The 21,537-nt window shown below is 38.0% G+C and overlaps 3 protein-coding genes and 1 long non-coding RNA gene across 6 annotated transcripts; 2 read left to right on the top strand and 2 right to left on the bottom strand.

Moving 5' to 3' along the window:
• Positions 1-26: 26 nt before the first annotated feature.
• LOC148425518 (TBC1 domain family member 15-like) lies at positions 27-6,015 on the bottom strand. The gene is made up of 10 exons (XM_088410877.1): positions 5,593-6,015; positions 3,745-3,930; positions 3,548-3,666; positions 2,717-2,820; positions 2,425-2,492; positions 2,199-2,345; positions 2,031-2,121; positions 1,750-1,898; positions 1,001-1,142; positions 27-787 (listed from the first exon to the last, which is right to left on the bottom strand). The coding sequence occupies exons 1-10, from the start codon at positions 5,789-5,791 to the stop codon at positions 619-621; spliced, it is 1,374 nt and encodes a 457-aa protein (XP_088267003.1). The 5' UTR covers positions 5,792-6,015; the 3' UTR covers positions 27-618.
• On the top strand, positions 730-4,679 carry LOC148425519 (uncharacterized). The gene is made up of 3 exons (XR_015865095.1): positions 730-817; positions 3,560-3,682; positions 3,761-4,679. It is a non-coding gene; the product is annotated as an uncharacterized LOC148425519 (long non-coding RNA).
• An 801-nt stretch (positions 6,016-6,816) lies between the features above and the next one.
• On the top strand, positions 6,817-10,243 carry LOC148425517 (uncharacterized). 3 transcript variants are annotated; one of them, XM_088411141.1, is made up of 9 exons: positions 6,817-7,711; positions 7,801-8,166; positions 8,257-8,289; positions 8,373-8,402; positions 8,491-8,602; positions 9,185-9,259; positions 9,553-9,630; positions 9,913-9,991; positions 10,059-10,243. In XM_088411141.1, the coding sequence occupies exons 1-9, from the start codon at positions 7,648-7,650 to the stop codon at positions 10,128-10,130; spliced, it is 909 nt and encodes a 302-aa protein (XP_088267267.1). In that variant the 5' UTR covers positions 6,817-7,647; the 3' UTR covers positions 10,131-10,243. The 3 variants fall into 3 exon arrangements, with proteins under 3 accessions (XP_088267267.1, XP_088267266.1, XP_088267268.1); XM_088411140.1 differs by having other exon boundaries at positions 8,373-8,414; XM_088411142.1 differs by lacking the exon at positions 9,553-9,630 and having other exon boundaries at positions 8,373-8,414.
• Positions 10,244-13,221: 2,978 nt separating this feature from the next.
• On the bottom strand, positions 13,222-18,850 carry LOC148425516 (sialic acid-binding Ig-like lectin 14). The gene is given in 7 exon segments (XM_088409479.1): positions 13,222-13,300; positions 13,374-13,443; positions 13,535-13,597; positions 14,701-14,844; positions 15,585-15,836; positions 17,189-17,476; positions 18,499-18,850. Coding segments are annotated over 7 exon segments (1,248 nt in total).
• Between the last annotated feature and the right edge of the window lie 2,687 nt (positions 18,851-21,537).

The following is a 21,537-nucleotide window of genomic DNA, read 5'->3' as shown; positions in this document are numbered from 1 at the left end:
GGTAACATTAATAGTGTGTGTTAATGATTTGAAATGTTGATTTTTTTTCTTTTTATTTCACAACAAAAACCAGAGATAAGTAGACTTGAAATCCACTGTGTAGTTACTCTGACAATTAACTTCTTTCAACTTTTTATCACATTACAGTTGATCACGTTGCAATATAATTCATCATTTGCACATGATATGGATAATTAACATTAATATAACTTAGGCTCATATTTTTTTTTCTTTCCATCCTTTAAATTTGCCTCACTACCCCATTCTTTCTGTCAGTGTCTAAAACGTGGATATACACACTTGTTACATAAGTCATTATAAATATAACCGGAGTACGTTACTCACACCACCTGTTGTCTGTCACCTTCCAATAGCTAAATATTGCATGAACCCTTTGTAACAAGTCTTAAAAAGGCCGATGTTAAGTTACAAACTAAAAAAAAAAAATCACATTGTGTTCATCTATGTTCTCATTAGTGATCAAATAAACAATCAACACTAAAACTAATACTGTATATCATTTTACCTTAGGAAAATTAAGGCAAAAAAAAAAAACGAATGTGTTCCTTTAAACATGTTTGGTCTTTTATACTAACAGTGTGATAGGGACTGAAGTAGTCATCTTAAAGTAAATAAACTGCGAAGTTGAAATAAAAAGTCTTCTTCTTTGCTTTTGTGTGCTCTACAGCGCCAGTTCATGGAGTCCCAAGCACAGCGTTTGCAGTAGTTAAAGAAATGATGCTCTGCTTTCTTCAGCGTGCTGTTCAAATCCAGTGTTCCCTGGAGGCTGTGAAACGTCAAAGGGTACACATTACCGGTACTTGCCTTTAATAACACCTACATAGTATTAGAAACATCTACTGTATAAGTACAGTGCTGTAAAGTTTACACTATTAGAAACTGCCAGTGTCAATCGGAACTAAGCCAACTGACACTGTTTTAAACTCAGGTTGCATCACTTTGTGTACTCCATGCTATGGCCAGTTATTATAACACAAACCTGCTGGTGAACTGGATCAGCTGCACTTCATCTTGACATTGCAGCAGAGTGTCTCTGTGGTCTAAAAGGATGGCTGCACAGATGAACAGCTCAAATGTAAAGTCAGTGTTGACCGCCTGCAGCTCCGATTCGCATTCGTCGTCTGCAGACAAGGCAAAGATCTGTGTAAATCGAGTGTGTTTATTTGTACTTCAACTCTTACTCAAAGGGCTGTGTTTTCATGACTGACATAGAATCCTGCAGGGCAGCTTAGATCTGGTGCTAATGTTGCGCCGCTGTGGATGTGGTCACGGTAAATTTCAATCATGGCTACTCAAACCACTTCCTTTCATCCACTTTCAAAGTGACATGGTGGCTGCTTACTAGAGATGCTGTTGTGTACCTTACACCGAAAAGATGCCTCTGTATGACTTGTTTTTTCGAAAGAAGTCTCCACATGACCTATTTTCATCTGTGAAGCCCTTTGAGACTTTGGTGATTTAGGTCTATACAAATAAAATTTGATTGATTGATTGATTGAAAACAGACTGAATTGTGGACCGGACTTGGCCACCCCTGTCAGAAGAACAACACCTGTGCATTGAAATGGGCAGTCAGAGAACCCCCATTGAAAAGAAACGTTCTTCCAAATTGGCAAAGACGCATTATGAGCCTTGCTGAGATTAAAAAAAAATTATAAAAAAATATGTAAATCAGGATTTGTTGGCATGTTGACATGCTAAGTGCAAAAATGGAGCACAAGGTCTCACCTGTACAACACTTTTGAGCCAACCTTTCCTGATAACGGGCTCTGTCTACTTGCTGGGAAATGAGCTCTAGGTGGTCACAGCTCAGTATCTCAAACAAACGTAGTGCATCACTGTACTCAAATTCTCTCTGGAAGCCTAACAGCAGCCATCTGTTGTGCCCCCGAAACAGGAAAGAAATGTTGGTTAAACAAAGAAAATCACAATGATCTGAATGACCAAATATTATAATGTGCGCCCTCAAGGCTGACAACTGAATCTAGTGTTCTGCTTTTAAATGTTACCTGTGACAAAAGGTGAAGCTCTCCATGCTATCCGTAACCAAGTGGACATGAAGTTGAGGGTCCAATTCCTTTAACAGGGCTGCCTCCAACTCTTAAAGACATTCAACCAAACTCTATTTCACAATATAGAACCACCAGGTACTTCAAAGAACTCACAGTCGACCTCACCTATTTTTCTGTGCAGGCCATCTTCACGAAAATCTTTGGCAAATTTCTCCATGTAGCACGAAAAACTCCAGAAACTGTCAACCTCGCAGTCCATGACCTCCAGGAATCGGCTGCAAAGATCGTTCATTCCTTGGGCGTAACTCACCTCTGCCATATTAACAGATCAAAAGCTGCAGCTGCAGTCAAGGCCGCGCTAAAAAAAACAAGTTCTTCCGTTTCGGTTTACCTGGATGGAAAGCAGCATAGGTGATGAGGATGTCTCTCAGCACCAGCAGATTTCCTAAACCTTCTCCTCTGAGAAAAAAAAAAACAGAAGAAAGTTAATAAGGCTACTCAAAGAATTAGTGAGTAAATATTCCAACTTAATTTCCACTGTATCAAAGATGAATACCTACTCATCCTAACCACTGAAAATTTCCAAATGCACAAACATAACTTATTTCAAATTAGTGTAGTTGTGAAATTCCAATTAAAATACTATAAAAATGAAAATATACAAAACGTCTGTTAATACATACTGGTAGAAGCTCAAGTCTCTGTTAGTTCTTGGGACATCTTTGTTAATAATTCGGATAGCTTCCTGCAGCTCCTCTTGGTCAAATGTGATACGCTCAAACAATATCTGAAGACACGCAGAGAACAATTTTATGACATATCACTCCGATGATTCATCGAATAATTAACAATGTATCAAATAAACAATGCCATTTCTGATGATCGAATAATTGTTTTGAGACTTTAATTTAAATTGTTCAAGTCCTCTGTACATTTGTGTTCCACCAGTAAATATTCAGCTATTTCTGTAGTGCTCCATGTAAGCAGCCATGTTCTTGTTGTGCTGAATAAAAAAATAAAACATTGTAGCACATTTAATTATACATTTATGTTATTTCACTGCCAATTTGAAATAAAACTTGTTTCTTTTACTCCTATATTTGAGGATTAATCAACAAAATAATCCGCAGATTAATCAATATTAAAATGATCCTGAGTTGTAGCCCTATGAATCACACTTTCTATATTAAAGCGACATTCACATTATTTTACTAAAATTGTCCAAACTGCTACGTCAAACTGACAACAAGGCTTTTATTTATTTATTTATTTTTTGACCAGATACTGGAAGACTTTTTTGTTTAGTTTAGGTAGGTTTTTGTGCAACCAGCAGCGCATGCTCTGCCAAGAACGAAGCAGTAAATTGCAATGAATGGCCTTGATCCTAGAAAGTCTTGCTGTTAGTTCACAACATAAAGAGGTTGCTCCAAGAAAGATAAATCAAGGAGTTTACAAATATTATTTTGAAAAAGTGTTATCTTCATCGAACCAAAAATTATGCTCATCAAACAAACCTGTGCTTGCAGCTCCAAAAACACAAACCTCTCTCGGACCTCGTCCCTCAAGTTGTCAGCCTGTTGCTGGATAAGAGCCTGCCTCTGGTTAAAATATTCGACTGCGGCCACCAGCTCGGCTGTCGAGCACAAAAGGTAGGCAATCGGAATTGTGATTGAGACTTCCTTCTGGGTGACAGAATATTTTGGGTGTTTACCATCGGTGCCATTGAGGTGTATCCGCACAGCCGAGGGGAGGAAGCTCTGCCACTTGGCCTTCATAACCTGGTAACGCACAGCTAGCTGCTCCTGAAGCAGAGGACGCTCCGAAGCCGTCGAGCCACAAGGATACATTCCGAACAGGAAGCGCCATGCCAGGCCACGCTCAGAGGGGGAGACGCCTCCTAGACAGGGATTGAAATTGGCCAGACTTTTGATGGGGGATAAGGCTGCAAAAGGTCATGATTTCTTTTGCATTAAAATCCATGGAAAATACAGTTACTTGTGGGTCCCATAACATCAAAAATCATGTTATATTTATGTTTAATACTGTTCTTAAACTTCTTAATCAATGTGGGACGTATAATAATAATTTTCCATCTTAACTTCTCATTGAACAATTCCAAAAGACTGCACATTTTTAAGAAATCATCCTCAAAGCAGGTCATAAGGAAATCAATGAAGTGGAACACAATAATGTAGTGACCTTTGCTCTGCTTCCAGAGGATTTGAGATGCTGTTACGCAATGTTTTTCACTGCTGCTTTAATCACTTTCCTTGAATATCTACATCAATTGTTATTGTTCCAATTTACCCAGGAAAACAATAATTGTAATTCCACATTGATGGCTTCTGTAAGTAATATTCACATCACAAATTCCGGGTTCTGAAATGTTAGTGCCAATGCAGCCTCTTTTTTAGCTTTTACACTTCACTGAACATCTCTGTTCAAACTCATGTGATTTTGTATAAGCCTTGCCCTCTTTTGAAATGCCTTTTTACTTTCCCAGAAACTCTTGCTTGAGGCCTGGTTGACTGTGCATGTCCATGTCTGACAGCCACTAAAACACTGAGGGCAAAGCATCACTTGACTACTTTTAGGAACAAGCACTTCAACCGCTGTGCATGTGACCACAACCAATACTTTGTTTAGGTAGCCACAGGACTTATGTGAGTTTTCTAACAAGCACGTTCATGTTCTGACTGACAATAAATTCAGTTTTGATCATCAGTGTTAATACCTTTGTATTATTTTGTTGTTCTGAGGGCAGGGATCGACTGTCTCCCTCACATTCATATATTGACACAAATAAAATATTTTTAAAAAATACAATGTATGTCTCTCTTTAGTAAGCGTTTTAATTGATTTATGTATTGGTGTATTTATTTATTTAACAAATATTAGCATGCAAACAATGCAAACATTAATTCCAGTATATTTGGTGTTGCAAACTGTATCTACTATATTTGGTGTTGCAAATTGTATCATAATAAGAAAATAAGCATAATTTCTACTATTTATCAGTAATTATTTAGTGTCACAGGCATGGTAAATTGTTTATTACTGGAATAAACCACATCAGAACCTTTATAAATATTAGTATAGTTAAACAACAAAGTCTTTAATTGTCCATTTGTGGGGGAGATGATATAAAAAAAAAATTGTATAACTATTATTAATATTGCTTTAACAAGGGTTCAAAATCACATGCATGTTCCAACAAATTACATTAACTGATATAATAGCTAAATTGTTGTTATTTGTGATTTTAGACCAGTTTTAGGTGAGTTGTAAGCTTGTTTTTGTCATAATATTAAAATGTTGTATTTTTTTTTATTTTGGTCACAAAAACTATGGAATTTATTGTTTTGGGGTCAGTTTTTAAGGAAATTGTATAAAACAATGTATAATTGTTAATTAATTATCATTCAGGATCAGGAACATGCTAACAATAGAATCCAGTAATGGAATTATACCTTGCAAAACGGTAATGGCTAAATGCGGTTGTAGGAAACATCATTATGATCATATATTCTTTTGTCATGACAGAGTGAAGAATCAATACCGTTTTGGAAAATGTGCATTCTCAGTCGTGACTCATCCACCCTCCCCTCGGCGTCCATGACCCCCGGCAGGGTGAGCCGTGCGGCTGCCAGAGCGGGTGAGCCGACGTCGGCCAGCCTCCTCCTGGAACCGACGCGCAGCTGCTGCTGCTGCGGGCGTCCTTCTTGGCTGCTCTCATCCGCTGAAGTCAGACGCTCCATCTGCGTGCTCTTCGCACACTGCCAGACAGCCGCTGAACCGCACCGGAACACATCCCGTCATCCATCGTCAACAACAAGCCTCTCGGACTTCATTCTGGGTTCTTTTGGAATTCTTCTGCAAACTGCACTCATGCGTCATGAGACTGAAGGGTTCCACTGACTCCACTGTTTTCCGGATGGAGTCTGGACTCAAGTTCACTCTCCTTTTGTCAATATCGCGCTTCACCTAGTGGCGCATTAACCACAAAACACCCGTTAAAAGAAAGCTTGCTTTCTTTCTTTCTTTCTTTCTTTCTTTCTTTCTTTCTTTCTTTCTTTCTTTCTTTCTTTCTTTCTTTCGTTTTTACATACATTTTACATGTACAGTATGTATGTATGTATGTATGTATGTATGTATGTATGTATGTATGTATGTATGTATGTATGTATGTATGTACGTATGTTACATAAATGCACACTCAGTAGTTGTGTACATATATGTATACACGCAATCGCACAAATGGAAAATGTGTGGGTGTTAAGCCCTTTTCGAGTCAGCGTTGTTGAAACCACCACAGTTGAGTCAACCTTGAAACACAAATATTTTGTTGTCACCAAGTGACTGCCCCCCAGAGATACAATATTTTGACTTTTTACAGTAAAATGCCATAAGTAATAATTAGGAATGGGAGATACCAATTCTCTATAACGGTCTGGTACCTGTCCTGATTTTAGGGTTTCAGTAATCACAATGACAGGCAATACTGAGACTAGCAACTCAGTTGGAGCAATTTTATGTTCACAAACTAGAAATGACAAAATATTCATAAAGTTTCTAGCCACTTATCCTCACAAGGGTTGCAAGCTTGCTGGTGCCGATCCCAACTGACTTCGGGCACCGGGCAGGGGACACCCTGAACTGGTTGCCAGCCAATTGCAGGGCACAGAGGGACGGCCGACCATTTACACACCTAATCACACCTAAGGACAATTTACCTAAGGATAATTTAGTATGTCCAATACACCTGTTTTTTTTTTTTGTTTTTTTTTGGAGTGTGGGAGGAAGCCAGCGTGCCCGAAGAGACCACGACCTTATGGCCACAACTCTGATTAGCTGCCTCAAAAATGGAGGTGCGGAACATGTGAAACCATTGATGTTTCAGTTATGATTGATATGAAAAAATATCAACAACTAAACTCCATTGAAATTCTTTCCTGATTTAAGAACCTAATTTTCTATTTACATCGAACCTCTTCTTGGGATTTCTCTCCCCTACTCCTTGCCTGACTCACACACACCTCATCACTCCACTTGCAAAACTGCTTTTGAACAAGCTATTTGATTGGCTGCCTTGTGTTATGCCGCAGGTGTCACATGTGTGCCCTCTTGACCTTCATTCACTCATTTATTCATTCATTCATTTGGATAGGACTGACAAGGCTCTAATTTTGTTCTCAATTCCCATAAGTGAGGCAGTGTCCATTTTGAATAATCACCATATATGCTTCCTTGTTCAACAATGGTCCACAAATGTAGATTTTCAAATTACGCAAAAAAAAAAAAGTTGTTTGACAGGATTCAATATTGAGGTGTTCTTAACCAATCTTACTTAAACTCACTGAGAGAAAATGAACATTCACTGCACTGTTCTGACTTCCTTTTTTTATTCACCACTGCAAAGCAACAGGAAACACACCCAAAAATTTCACATTACCGTCAGGATTCATGAGCAATGACCTCTCCTCTAAAGCATTAACACACAGTTAAATGAGCTGTCCTGTTGACTTCTGATTGTGCTCGCGCCAAAGTGGACACATGTAGCGGACCGTGCTCTCCAAAATCAACAAGACTGGAATCTGGACTCGGAATATCTGTAATGGATCGTCTGCAACCTTTGTTTGAGCTTGCCGTCGCTCTGATCCTGGCCGCTCATTCAAATGGTGGGTAGTATCGGGATTTGATTTGGATGTTGTCACATGGGCTCTGTACTATAGCACATTGAATTGTTGTTTTTTTTCGTCATCGCCAGGTGAAACATGGGGTGTGACTGTCAACCAAAGCATCACAGCAGTGAGAGGCCAAAGATTGACTATACCGTGTATGTTTAGTTACCCGCACAAATATCACACAGAAAACCTTCAGCTCTTTTGGAAACTGCGCCTGAAAAGCACATTTAATACCCACGACAGGGATGGCAACGCGTTCATTTATCACCCCAATGACACTTTTGTGGTGGCCAAGTACCAAGGAAAGACACAGATGCCGCGAGAGAAAAACAGTAGTTGCACCCTCAGGATTGCAAACCTAATGGACAGCCGACTGGTTATTTATTTAAGGATTATTGCCAAGGAGAACTATAGTTTTTACCGACAGCGCGTCACCATATCTGCATCAGGTAAGAAGTACGGCAAAATACCGTCATAGTTGTTTCAAATCGTTGTTGTATTATTGAGTATACTGTATTTCATTTCAATTTCCCATTTAGGCCCAGGTGCAGTACCAGTCACTCTGAATCCAGGTAAAAGCCTAGTCTTTAACATTCACTATTGATGCTTTAACCAATTCATTACAATAGGCGTCGTTTTGTTTTGTTTTTTCCAGAAATGATTTTCCCAACTTCAGCTATGCCAAGTGAGCTACAGCGTATGTGTATACCTCTAAATCAAATCCAAATAGCAAATTCCTTCATTGTTGACAATAATGTCTATTTTCTTGACAGATCTAATGAACAGGGACATGTTACAGACAATCTACATTGCTATCTTCGTCCCGCTTGCAGCGGCTGGGATCCTTTTAGCCGCGGGATTTCTTATTTGGAAAAAGCACACAAGGTGATATTGTATTGAAATGAAATCAATCAATGAATCCATCCACCCCTAACCCAGTGCTTCTCAGTTAGATTTTGCCTAGTCCCCCTAGAAATGAAAAAAATCTATCGCACTACTTGCCACGCCGTCCATAAATAAGATTATTATCTATAAAAATTGTAGACATATACCTAAACCTGTATCCTTTTTCACTTTAACAAAAGAAAAAAGTAATATTAATCAACTTTCAACAAATGTTAATTATTTTTTTACAGTACTTCTACAGCTCAGTTACAGCTTAGTCTAAAACAGAAAAAAATAACAAAGTGCGCCAAAGTACCTTAAAACAAAAGAAACAAACAAAAAAAGCTGAAAATTCCTATTTTATTGCAATAACACTTCACATAACAAAAAAAAACTCTGGCATACCCCCTGGGATCACTTCGCCCCACTATTGGAGAAGCACTGCCCAAACCCAATAGCTGCCCGCCCATCCATCCTTCTGTCTGTAGTTATCTATCCACTAATCAAATGGCTTGTCCGTCTGTCCGTCTGTAAATATCTATGTCTGCAACACAAAAATAAGAAAGTCATTATTTTTCACAGGTCACAATCGTTTGTGAGGGAGGGCTCTGGATATTATGCGAATTTTAGCAGGGCATCGCCAAACCAAGCCACAAGGTATGTACAGTATACCACCATTTCAGGGGTCTACATAAATAGTCTGCAAAAATGGTCAAACGCTAATCGCAATAATCCAGGGACCTAATAAGTCATCATCTCCCAAAAGTTCAAATTTTTGAGGAGTTTATTAACAATTTACATGATATATTTATTACAAATGTATTAAATAATCGGGTAGCCAATTTAATTGATTACTGACACTGATATTTGTGTTTGAAGTTTTTTTTGTTTTGTTTTGTTTTGTTTTATAAAGAGACTATGTGTAAGATTTAGACTGTTTTTCATTCCAGACAGCAGGAGGTGCTGCATTTACCATTGTCTGTAGCTATAACAGACATGGCTGCCTCTGGAGGAGTGCCACCCCACATGTAATATAATTTAATGATAACTAGACCTACAATTATATTTAAAACATACTGTTGGTCGTTAAGAACACATTTATTTCAAGTTTTTGAAATGTATAATCATTTAATTCATTCCTTTTTCATGAAAAGGTCTAAATCTTACACATTGTGTTAACACATTCCAACATTAGACACAGTTTTTTCACAAATAAAACAACAAAAAAAAACAGACAAAAAGGGGAAAGGATCAAACCACAACTCCAATTAAAGCCAAAAAGGTTCTGATTTTTCTCTTTGTTTTTCTAGAAAAGAAATTAGCAAGAAAGACAAGAAAACTCTCCCTGACAAGAAGGTTATAGAGGAGCCTATTTATGTTAATGTGCAGGTAGGAGACACCCCACGAAAATCATATTAATCCTGAATGGAGCTAATTTTGCCTTATGTCTTTGCAGCACGCTGCGGGTCAGACGGATGCACGAGGAGGGGATCAAAACATCTATGAAAATGTGACTCACGCTAAGTAGCGCAATCTAGCGTATATCTTGTTCGTCTATTGCTGAAAGTGCACAGTTAGAAAAACACAGCTAATAAATAAAGGTGCTTTATTATACATTTGTGAGCAAACAAACATTTATTTTTGTATTTGTGAAAAATAAAAACTCCTATATGATCACTGTACACTGTGAGATTTATCTTAAGGATTTAATTCAAGGGAAACTAAACTTACTGTATATTGCATTTTTATGTGTCTTTTTTTGTGTCCCAGCACCAGCTGGGTTTAAATGTTTGCTTAAACACACAAACAAACAAAACATACATTTGCAATTACTGAGATATGTTCATATGATTGGTTGAACCACAGATAAGACTATCGTGAAATCTAATTTGTTTAGTGTTTTTTGTGTTTGCTTTTATGTCATCACATATGACAGACCACGTTTCGCGTGGAATCACTGTTTTCACTTAATGTTTGCTTTGCCAGGTCTCGACCCAATAGCCGATTAGTTTATAGTCAACTATTATGTCACTTTTTTGGAATAAAAGTGATTCATCTCATCTTGAAGCAAATGAAACTAAATGAAATACTCCTGATTCAGTCTAACAGCATGATGTCACTTAGGGGAAGTTGAGCTGGATCCCCATCATGGCCACTCCCCTGAGTTGCATTAACCGCCTACAACAACGCTGGGTCAGCATGGTCTGACAGCGGTGACAATTCCAACGTCAGTTCTGGCCTTCCATTTCAGGGTGCCCAAAAGCCAGCCGAGATTGGCTCCAGCTTACCCAAGAATATGATGCGGACAAGCATAGAAAATGGATATACAATAGATATACTATACTATATATACTATATATATGGATATACAATAGACATCACTGGGATCAAAAGAGGTGTTCAGAACATTGAGAAACACTCTCCGAACTCATTAAATGTACAAGTTACTTAGTTTCTTAAGGAAGGATATTCAATCAAATGTCTGTCCATGGCATTTGCTCGAAGAAATGCAATACAGTATAACATACATCCGATTTTAGACAATCAAACAAGCGGGTAATGTATAAAAGTAAAAATGTAACAAATTGGGCTGTCCTGCTTTTCAAAATTGTCAGTAATCAAATTCATATCTGTAAGTTGATAACAGTTAAGTGGAATCGCCTTCTTTGCCTTGCACAATATGTCAATGGGTTTGCCAACTCACTTCCTGTGTTGTGAGCACTTATGAAACTTCTGTTCTGTTCCTTTCGAGGGATCTAAATTGTTCTCTAGTTTATATTTAGGTACAATTAGAATAATAAACACAGGCAACTGGTATATGTTAAACGCTTCTTGTACCACCATTGTTCTTTCGTAAAAAGTATTGCAAACCCAAATACCAACGCTTCCCAGAAAATCAAAACACACAGGGAACTAACTCATTCTGTAATGGTGTTGGCTATGCGAGACAAATGATAAATGTTTGAGATCCCAGCATAGACTTTAAGACATTTTCTTGACCAGAGTTTCAGGCCAAATACTTATTTGCATAGTTGTGCAATGTGTCCAGAGACACACGCACACAGTAACTTGACTATTGTGTAAGTATGTATATAGCTATGTGTATTTATGTATGTGTGGGCAGGAGATGTCTCATGACTGAGTGCTAGGGCCGTTAGCCTGTTAGCCCAATCCATGTACCAGCCACACAGTTTGTAACCTGCTCTGTTACAAGAATCACTTTCTTCTTGAAAGCTACTGTAATAAGACACGTGTGTGAACAAGGATAGACTCTGACGCTGGTTCAGTCTGCTTGCTTCTTTAGTTGAAAATTATGCTGTAACAACCTTGGCTAACATGAACAGCTTGTTAGCTGCAACAAACACAACCAACAGAGAGAGAGAGGGGGGGGGGGCGAGAGAGAGAGAGAGAGAGAGAGAGAGAGAGAGACACTTGGGGAACATGTATGCCTCCTTTAATTGATGCAGCTATGTCTTATCCACATTTGAACTGTTTGTGTTAATGTACAGTCAAAGAATTTGTGCAGTACAGTAATTACATGGTTATTCTCGAATACAAAAACATCACATAGACTTACTTCCACTGAAAATATTAAACAAAACCAGCATTTGTACAAACAAAAAGAATACAAAAAAAACTTGAAGTGATGGCGTACGAAGGCTCGAGCTTCCCTATGGAGGGGTTTCACGTCGCGTCATAAACCCGAAAGCTGCCATCTTGGAGGTACTAGGTCCCATATAACACAGGATGGGCACTACGTTTAGCTGTAACATCGTTAGGAAAAAAGGTAAATTGTTGCCGTGTTTCGGGTTGCACAAATCGGGCAGGCCGAAAAAAACATTTAGACGATTACAGGCTTCCAATTGTGATCAAATATCAAGGAGAGGAATGCCAGAAATTATCGGGGGAAGGAGACGCCTGTGGTTGGCAAAGCTCAACCAGGATCTGAGAGGAGAAAATCGGGACAACATCCGAATTTGTTCCGCTCATTTTTTTTCAGTTAAGAAAATTTTGATTGCAAGCAACTAAAAACAAAGTTTGTAATGCAATTATGACATTTTAATAGTAACTTGTAAAAACGTTTATTGCTTGTGGTGTTTTTCTGACTGTTTGCTTATTTTATTGTAAGGGACTTTGCTATGACATAAATAAAACTGATCTTGGCATATTTATTATTATCAAGCTACCACGTGTTGCATAAATGAGTTGTGTTGTTCTGATTCTTCGGAAAATGTTGCGTCTCCCTCACCCATCCGCACGCCATCTGGTAATAAGCCTCCAAACCTTTGTAGGATTTAAGATCTTCGGCTGTGTATGGGCTCGGTAAAAAAAAAAAAAAAAAAAAAAAAAAGTAGTTGACTATATCTGGAAATGTAATTGTGGGAAGAATAGTCGGATCGTCGTTTATCCAGGATGAGTCAGCCGATAAACTGTAATGTTTCCACATACCGGGCCTTCTCTTGTGTTCTGAGTCCTTCGATGTATGCCTTCGCATCGGCGACAGGCTTTGCTAAGTTTTTTTTTCTTGACATTGATAATTTTGTTTCATCCGTCCAAGAAACACATGATGGCATTGCACTCCGTTTGTCGAGTCCCTCCATAATGGCGGCGCATCTGGGTTACTCCCCACAATGTGACGTCAGTGAAAACCCTCTATACATTTGCATAAACTGGATCACAGTCTATAGTCCACTCATCCTGTGACAGAAATGAGATTGATTCATCCCGAGCAGATATTAAATGAAATAACTCACAGGACGCGTTAACACACCTCATTCGTGTTGTCATAGATATGATCATTCCACATGCTGCTTTCATCTTGATCAGCCTTGATGCTTTTCCTTGAAGGTAGCCAAGAAAGGAATTAGATTTTGTTTTTTAATTGCTTATGGGAAATATTTCCATGATAAAGACTGAAATGAGAATTCGAACCTTGCTGACGCGACAGTGTGAAGGGATTCAGGTTTCGGAATAGGTACGTCTCTTGGTCTACCCCTGGTGGCAAAACAACAGTATGTCAGCCTTTTGAGTTCATCAGAATGGCAGGTTTGTACATTGCTTTGTCAATGAGAGCAAGCTAGATTCAACACTTTAGATTGCCAATCATTTTTTAAAGTAGTACAAACGTGTGTGAACTGACCAATATACACTAATCAAAACGTGTGAAGCCATATGAGTTCATCATAAACAGCATGTGCGCTAAGCTGCGCGGAGGCAGGTCAGACCTGATGTTGGTAATATGGCAAACCCATGCAAGAACAGATCTAAAAGAGGAAGGGCTGTGCTAGTGTAGAAGTGGTCACAACCAGCTTAAGTCATTGTTAATCAATGCAGCTTCCATTTCTTTTAAATGTGCCATGCTAGTTGCACACCAGAACGTAACTACTGTACATATGTGCTGTGAAGTGGACACTTTGAAACCACCACACCTCCCTGATTAATCGTGTTTTCCCATAACAATTACGTCTAGTCATGAGTGGATGACTGAAAAAAAAAAGATTTGGAGAGTTTGATGTTCATTGTTCACATATTTCTGAATTAAATATGTAGCGCTTGACCAGTTTTGAAAATTTTGACAGTTTAACTTTCTTCCACAAAATTGTCACTTTTTCGACCTTGGTGTGGAGACTTTTGGGGCTGACTACTGCACATTTTTGGTGAACTACTTGAGTTGAAAGGTTGTCAGGGTTTATAGACTGTTATAGATGTTTGCATGTACTGTATATATTTAATACTGAGCATTTCAGATTGTCTTTATAATTTGCAAGAGTCACAATGAGTTCAGAATGAATAAAGTGAATATTTTCCAAAATGCACTTGCAGATGGGAAACATGGAAGCATGCTGCAATATTTGAAAATCTTAAATCGATGTTTTGACTTTTGGAGCATTCAATTTTCAAGGTTTCCTATAGTCTTGAGATAGCTTACCATTTTTTTATAATCACTACTAAAAGAATCACCAGCATCACAACAGCTCCAGCTGCAATAATCATATAAAAATGCAGCATATTGCCTGTAATTAAACAAAAAGCTGATGAAAAATTCAGAATTTATGTCATCTAACAAGTTAATTCAGATTATACACTTTCTTCCATACTTCGAACAGGTAAAGTGATATTGGCGCTGGTGCTGCCCATGGTGTTGTTAGCCACGCAGATGATGAACTCAGAAGAAGAAATCAAAGCTTGCAGTGTGCCGATAGTAATGGAATCATGTTGTTCTACGTTGGTTCTAGGAAGAACTGCGTCAGGCAGTAAGAAGTGGATCCTGCTGGGGGGTCTGGACTCTGCAATGCACACACACTTTACCATCTCCCCCTCGGAGGAGCAGGATGAGATGCTCTTAATCCCAGGGGCATCTATTAATAAAAAAAAAAAAAAAAAGTAGTGGTCGGGAGTGGCATTTTAACCCTTAAATACTGTTCATTTGTCATGCATACACCCCAAGATTGTTGTATTAAAACATATCCCTGTAAATAATTCTCCAACGTCAATAACAAAGAACTATACTACTAAACGTCAGGGACACTCAAGTCGCCAATCGCTATTGATTGAAAAGGGAGTATATGTAAATCTACATGACAGTTTCCAAGCGGCAAAAACTTAAATGAACTGGGAAAAAGAAGCTTAAATAAACGAACAGGTGTATAGAAAGAGATAAATAAATCAAACAAGCACAGGTTTATACAGCGGAGATCAAGGCTAACAGGACATGTTGATCAGTTAAACTTCCCGCAAGTAGTTATGTTTTTATATGCTATGATATTTGATCCCTAACTCTAAAGTACTCGCTGAAATCTCTAAAGAAATAACTATAAATTGTAGAGGTACTAACAAAGGGAACTCTGGTGTTTAACATAGTGAAATACATCCATCCATCCATATAAAAAAATCCATATGGTACTTTATATGTCAATTTCAATTCACTGAATGAAATCTGATTGGTTAAATATAATTAAAAAAAAGTTTATTGTTTACTTACATGTGACATCAAATTGCACAGGTGATGAAATAGCTTTTCCCATGATATTGATGGCGGTGCAGTACAGGGCGCCTGTGTGTCTGGACACATTTGCCAGGACAAAGACGCTGCCTTTGTGCAGCTCGCCACCGCTTTCATTATGCCACACGTAGCTGCTGGCAGGTGGGTTGGCGATGCAGCTGCACTTGAGACGTACGGCCTCGCCTTCCTGCACATTTGCTTTGTACTGAACGTCAACATTGAAAGGGGCATCTGTAGAAAAAAGTTCTCGGTCACCTCCATGACTAAGGTCCTTGTTTCCCAATTGCTCAGTTTAGATGGCCAGCACAAGAAAGAGTCCTGGTTTTTCCAAACGTCTTCCATTTATGAATAACGGAGACCCATGTGCTCATTGGGACCTTCAAAACAGCAAAATTGTTTTTGTGTCCCTCCCCGGATTTGTGCCTCAAGCCAAACTGTCCCGCAGGCCTAGACAATTCCTTCAACATCGTGCATGGTCAACCTTGTATAGACTGGTGTATGCCTTTCCAAATCATGTCTAATCAACTGAATTTACCACAGGTAAATTCTCACATTAAGATGGAGAATGATCTCAAGGATAATCAGTAGAAAAGGGATGCAACTGAGCTCAATTTTTAGCTTCGTGGCAATGGCTGTGAATGCTTATGTAAATGTGAGTTCTTCATTTACTATTTTTAATAAGTTAAAAAAAAAATCACATTGACAAAATGGGGTATTGTGTGGAAAAAGTAAAGTTCTTTGAATACTACAGTATTTGATTGGTGAACGGATTAACAACTACAAATTGCTTTGGGTGAGAGTTGAGAATAATTTTCATTAAAAACAAAAAAAGTCCAAAAGTTCCCAAAGTTTTGGGCACATTTTGACATTGAATATCTCAAAACCTATTACGGATGTAAAAATATGCCTGACATATGTATTCAAAAGCATTTCATCTCAAGTTTTACATGGATTTTTCAAAGCGCACCTTTGGGTCATATGGCACACATCAAAACAAATTCAAGGACGCAAAATACCTTTTCGGGTTGCGTGAGCATCATTACTGAATTTAGAAAAAAAAAAAAGTGAAAAAAATATATTAGCATTAGAAATTAATGTGGTTTTAAAATGGTACCAATTTCATCCTACGACAATTCATGAGGACTTGAAATGTGCCCGAGACTTCTAGATCACCATCTATATTCTTCATACATTTCGAAAAAAAAACGACGAAATGACTGAACATATAGAAGTTAAAATATTGAAACATGTACAATAAACATAGTTGGTTTGTAGCTTCCTCTTATGCACAATTTGACACATTTCATGTTTTTCCTACCCATCTATGGAATCTCCTGAGAATGACGCATGAAACGTCTGAGCTTAACACGAGTGTGCTGTTTGTGTGAGATGTTCACAGGGGAATGTCCGTAGATTATTTTAACTGCATTCGGGAATTTTTTTTTTTTTTTTTTAGATCATAATGATGACTTCTATGATGAGAGACTGGTGGTATTAAGAAGTCCCCACTGAAATCCAAGGTACCAAATGTACTAAGCAGGTTATAATGCTGGCACTTCCATAGCAATATGCATTCTACTTACAGTTCACATTTATGATCTTGGATGCCACTTGTTGCTGCCCCCCCTTGAATGTGACGTGGCACTGCAAATGTGTGTCGTTATTAGCGTAGGCAGGATGTAAGGTCAACGTGGAAGTAGCTTCCCATTGGCCGTTCTCTAGGGGTTTTGACACATAATGTTGATGTCCAGAGTGACTCCAGAGGATGACAGGAGGAGAGGTGGGGCATGAGTGAATGACAGAACAGGAAGCAGTCACAAATTGATTTGCCAAGTTCTGCATCACCGTCAAATCGACAGGACTTACTTCACCTGGATGTAACAGAAAAATGGTTGGTTGTAATAATGAGTTGAAAAAAAAACTACCTAAAACGACATCAGAAAATCTGGCAGTGGTACAGAGTTACAACGTCATTTTCGTTTACAAAATGCACTTCCATCGCTAGCAAAGTTAGTCAGTTTGCATGACTGATTCTCAAGGGTCTAATAAGATTCAGTTGACATTGAAGTACATGGGAGCTCAAATTATTTATTTAGATCAAAAGATCCACGTAAAATAAACAGCAAAGCAGGTACAGAGTACGCTAAATCTTAGTCACAACTTACCTTCTAAAGGCTTTATTATGCCCCCACAACAATTCTCATCAATTCTCGACGAATGGGATAAAGTGACATCAAACCACAGGCGCAAGGAATGGCAACAGAACTGTGTCAGATTGTCAGCGGCTGCATGCAGGGTCATTTATATTTATTAAACTGCCTTTGAAACATAACCTAACACTCTTGATAGCTTTGAGCTTCAAGATCTTCTCGATAGCCGCTAATTTATGCTAGACTCTGCACTAAACGCAGACAACAGGTGCCATACAAAGCAGTCAGCATAGTGAAATTTTCTTTTAGTTCCCCGAATTGGTGTTTGAATATCATTTCAGACCAATGTTGTTTTTGTTTACATCTGGAGTCACAACTCACTCCAGAAGCAACAGTTTGTGCAGTTGAAAGAGGAGTCCGTTTCACAAAAGCTGTTGGGAACAACTTTAAAATAAAAGCGTACCAAGGCATTGGTGTCTTTATATTATTTGTTATGGTGAGGTTTATTTTCAGCCAATATCTCGTCCCATCCTTGGTAATTATGCATGGTGTATACTTCATAGTAAACTACTTCACTTGACTATAAAATAGCTAATATACAGTACTCACAAACTAACTACTGCTAATACTTACTACTATTAAGATAGCCAAGTCATTACTAAATAATAACAACATTTCTAAATACAGTGTGTATACACAATACTATCATACAGGTATGCTATAATTAAAAGGTTTATACTTACGTATCATTTGTATGGCGACTGTCTTTCGTAAGTAAGAGAACTTTTCAAAATTTTTCATTTCGACCCTGAAATGAAAAGGCCCCTTGTCGCTTTCTTCAAGAGGATCGATCTTCAGCGAGCAATCCTTCTGCCCGACGTCTCCCACCAGCTCAGTTCGACCTTGATACAACTCGTTTATCTTTGAGCCATTGGGATGATAGGTTAGGTGATGTTCTGCATCCAGCCAAATTCCGATGAGTTTGTTGATGGCCTTCTGTGGAGTTGGGTAGTTAAATGAGCAAGGAATCACCACACAGGATCCAGGGAGTCCGTTCACTGAAGATGGCACCTCAATTGTCCAGGAAGATGCCATTACACATATGACTGGAACGGAATGTAACACGCCAATGTAATTATTCAGTAATGAGGCTGAAACACGTAAATGAAGTGGTGATGCCATTACCTTCGGAGAAAAAGCAAAGAAATAACAGAGAACTATTTACAATATTCATTGTATCCTCTTGCGATGTGATTTACAAAGTCCCAGAGATTTTTAGGCTGTGGCACAAGTACAACCTCCCTAAATGTGACATGATGACTACAATATGCCAGCAGGAAGCAACACATGCAACCACGTGTGAAAAAAAGACAACTGCAAAGATGACTGAATCTTTATCTTAACTTTTACTGCACCTACCTTTTTGTTTTTGTCATAAAAAACCATAGTAGTAGTAATACTATTACTACTAGTAGTACGAATAGTTGTAGTAGTGAGTAATGCGTATGTTCCTCCTGTTTTCATTTTACATAAAGTAACTCGAAGAAATGTAGACATTTTTAACTTCATTTAGGTTTTATTTGTGATTGCCAAATTATATCTTTTTAAGTGCCTGGGTGAACTTTGTTGGTATCGTTTCTACCTTTGTAAAAGGAAGATCTTTATTTTAGTCACCATGACTTCCCTATTTGTATTTTTATGCTTGCTTTGTGGATAATATTAATCATTGCCTTTGGTCAATGTATGGTATTACATTGTGGTTATGATACAGTACAATAATTATGTGTAGGTCTACCGAATCATTTTGTAATTCCTTATTTATTGTAAGTTTAGGCTTTATATGACGAGACATACATTAAGTAACATAACCAATTTGATTTGAGGAAGATCATATATGTTTCATAGTGTGCCATCGTTTTTTAATTTTGCCGAATTTTGAATCTAACTAAAATTCTGAAACTTGTGGTTTAGTGGTGAGCCAAAGCCCGTAGAGTGGCCAGTGGAGACATCTGCCCTGGGGGCATCAGACTTCATATCAGACTTCATATTTATTCTTCACAATGACAAGGAAACACACACAAAAGTGTACACAGATACACACACATTTAAGGGAACATATATTGCTTATAACATATATTGCTGTGGTTGAAACTGATTTAAATTATTTAACATTTTGATCAGGTCATATTAAACCTTGTGGCATTACATCCCAAATTATGGAATCTCCTTTGTTGTTTTTTGTTGTTGTTGTTTTTTTAGGACAGCGTAAAAGAATCGATGGGAAAGAAAAACACTAGGGAGCTGAAAATTGTAGCATGTGATTAACACGTTACTTTTTAAAATGCAACAATATTTCTATGTGATTGCAGCATGACGTGTGAGATTTTGTTTGAAAAAATATCCATTGTCCAAATTTTGGACCATATAAAACCATTCCAATTGCAATTTTTGAGATGCATTACAATAGGGTATATGACCTGAATTTTCCTGCGATTTTTGCAACATTCCTTTGAGCGGCGGTCAAACTATGTCAGCAGACAGAAAATTCTTTGTTGACTTGTGTTTCACCTCAAGACAGTAGGTGGCGATAGAGACCAGTTAATGGCTATGTATTAAATGTCATCATCACGTCACAGACTAGAAAGACAGACAATCGCATTTTTTTATTTTTTTGTGGGTGTAATACATTTAACCTACATATGAATGGATAGAACAAAAGCCACTGAACAATTTAAGTGGTTGAAAGAAAAAAAATCCTAAATAACTTGAAAAAAATGCAATAGTTTGCAAAGTGTGTGCACAAGGGTTAAACTTACATGATTGATGTAACTGTATGAATCAAATCAACTTAACAGTGGACATCTGAATTGATACATGCCAGCATGTAAGGTTCATCTCTGTGGCTTTACAACTATACCACCCCTTCAGAAAAAAAACTAAAAAGGTAATTGCTCTAAACTGCCTGTTAGCATTCAGATTTTTTTTGTGTGTAGTTTAATTATAACAAATTATGACTTATTCTTGTAAATTAAATTGTCTTAAAAGTAAGGTTATTTTCTTTCATTTGATGCATTCAACCTGAATCTTGTAAACATTTAAAATATACACCCTGTGTATCTCAATATATTAGAATGCGATATATAATAATAAAACACTGATATTTCAGTTTTATGTCTCACAAATGTCAAGACCAACGCTTGATAATATACGTGATACAGTGTTGTTGAAAACAGCAGCTCATTTTTAAATAATGTCTTTCAAACTGAGATGAATTCTCTACTAGCAGTACCTGAAGTCAGAGGTGTCATCACGACAGGATTTCCTATTCTCACATGGTGCACAAAAGACAGGAAGGCCTTGCTCCTGGGTCATTTTGCTCCAAAACAAATGTTGAAGCAACAAATTATCATAACAATATATTAAAACACACAAAAAAGATGAAGCCCAGTTTTCCATTTTTGCGCTGCCTTTCCACTGAGGTCTCTCGTCCCGTTGATTTCCTGACAAAACTCCATTTCGGAGCATCCCGTTGGTGACTGGAGCAAATCATGATTCCGCAACAAAAGCGGGGTTCAGAATTCCACTGCCGTTTGGATGACAAACGCCTTCTTCTTGAAGAGTTAAGTGGACATAACGAACGCTCTCGGTCAAATGCAATTTTTTCACAGAGTAGCTTTGCTTTTCTTTGATATTCCAGAGATCTTTTTCACTTTGGGTGAAGAAATCCTCCAGCTTGACGGTGTCTTCTTTGGGTCGCCCCCAAGATAGTCTCCTGGGATTTG

Source organism: Hippichthys cyanospilos, chromosome 3, assembly GCF_059441005.1.
Source record: "Hippichthys cyanospilos isolate Australia breed blue-spotted pipefish chromosome 3, RoL_Hcya_1.0, whole genome shotgun sequence".
NCBI classification, from domain to species: Eukaryota; Metazoa; Chordata; class Actinopteri; order Syngnathiformes; family Syngnathidae; genus Hippichthys; species Hippichthys cyanospilos.
Note: the sequence above shows the minus strand (reverse complement) of the source record. Positions and strands in the feature narration are given on the sequence as shown.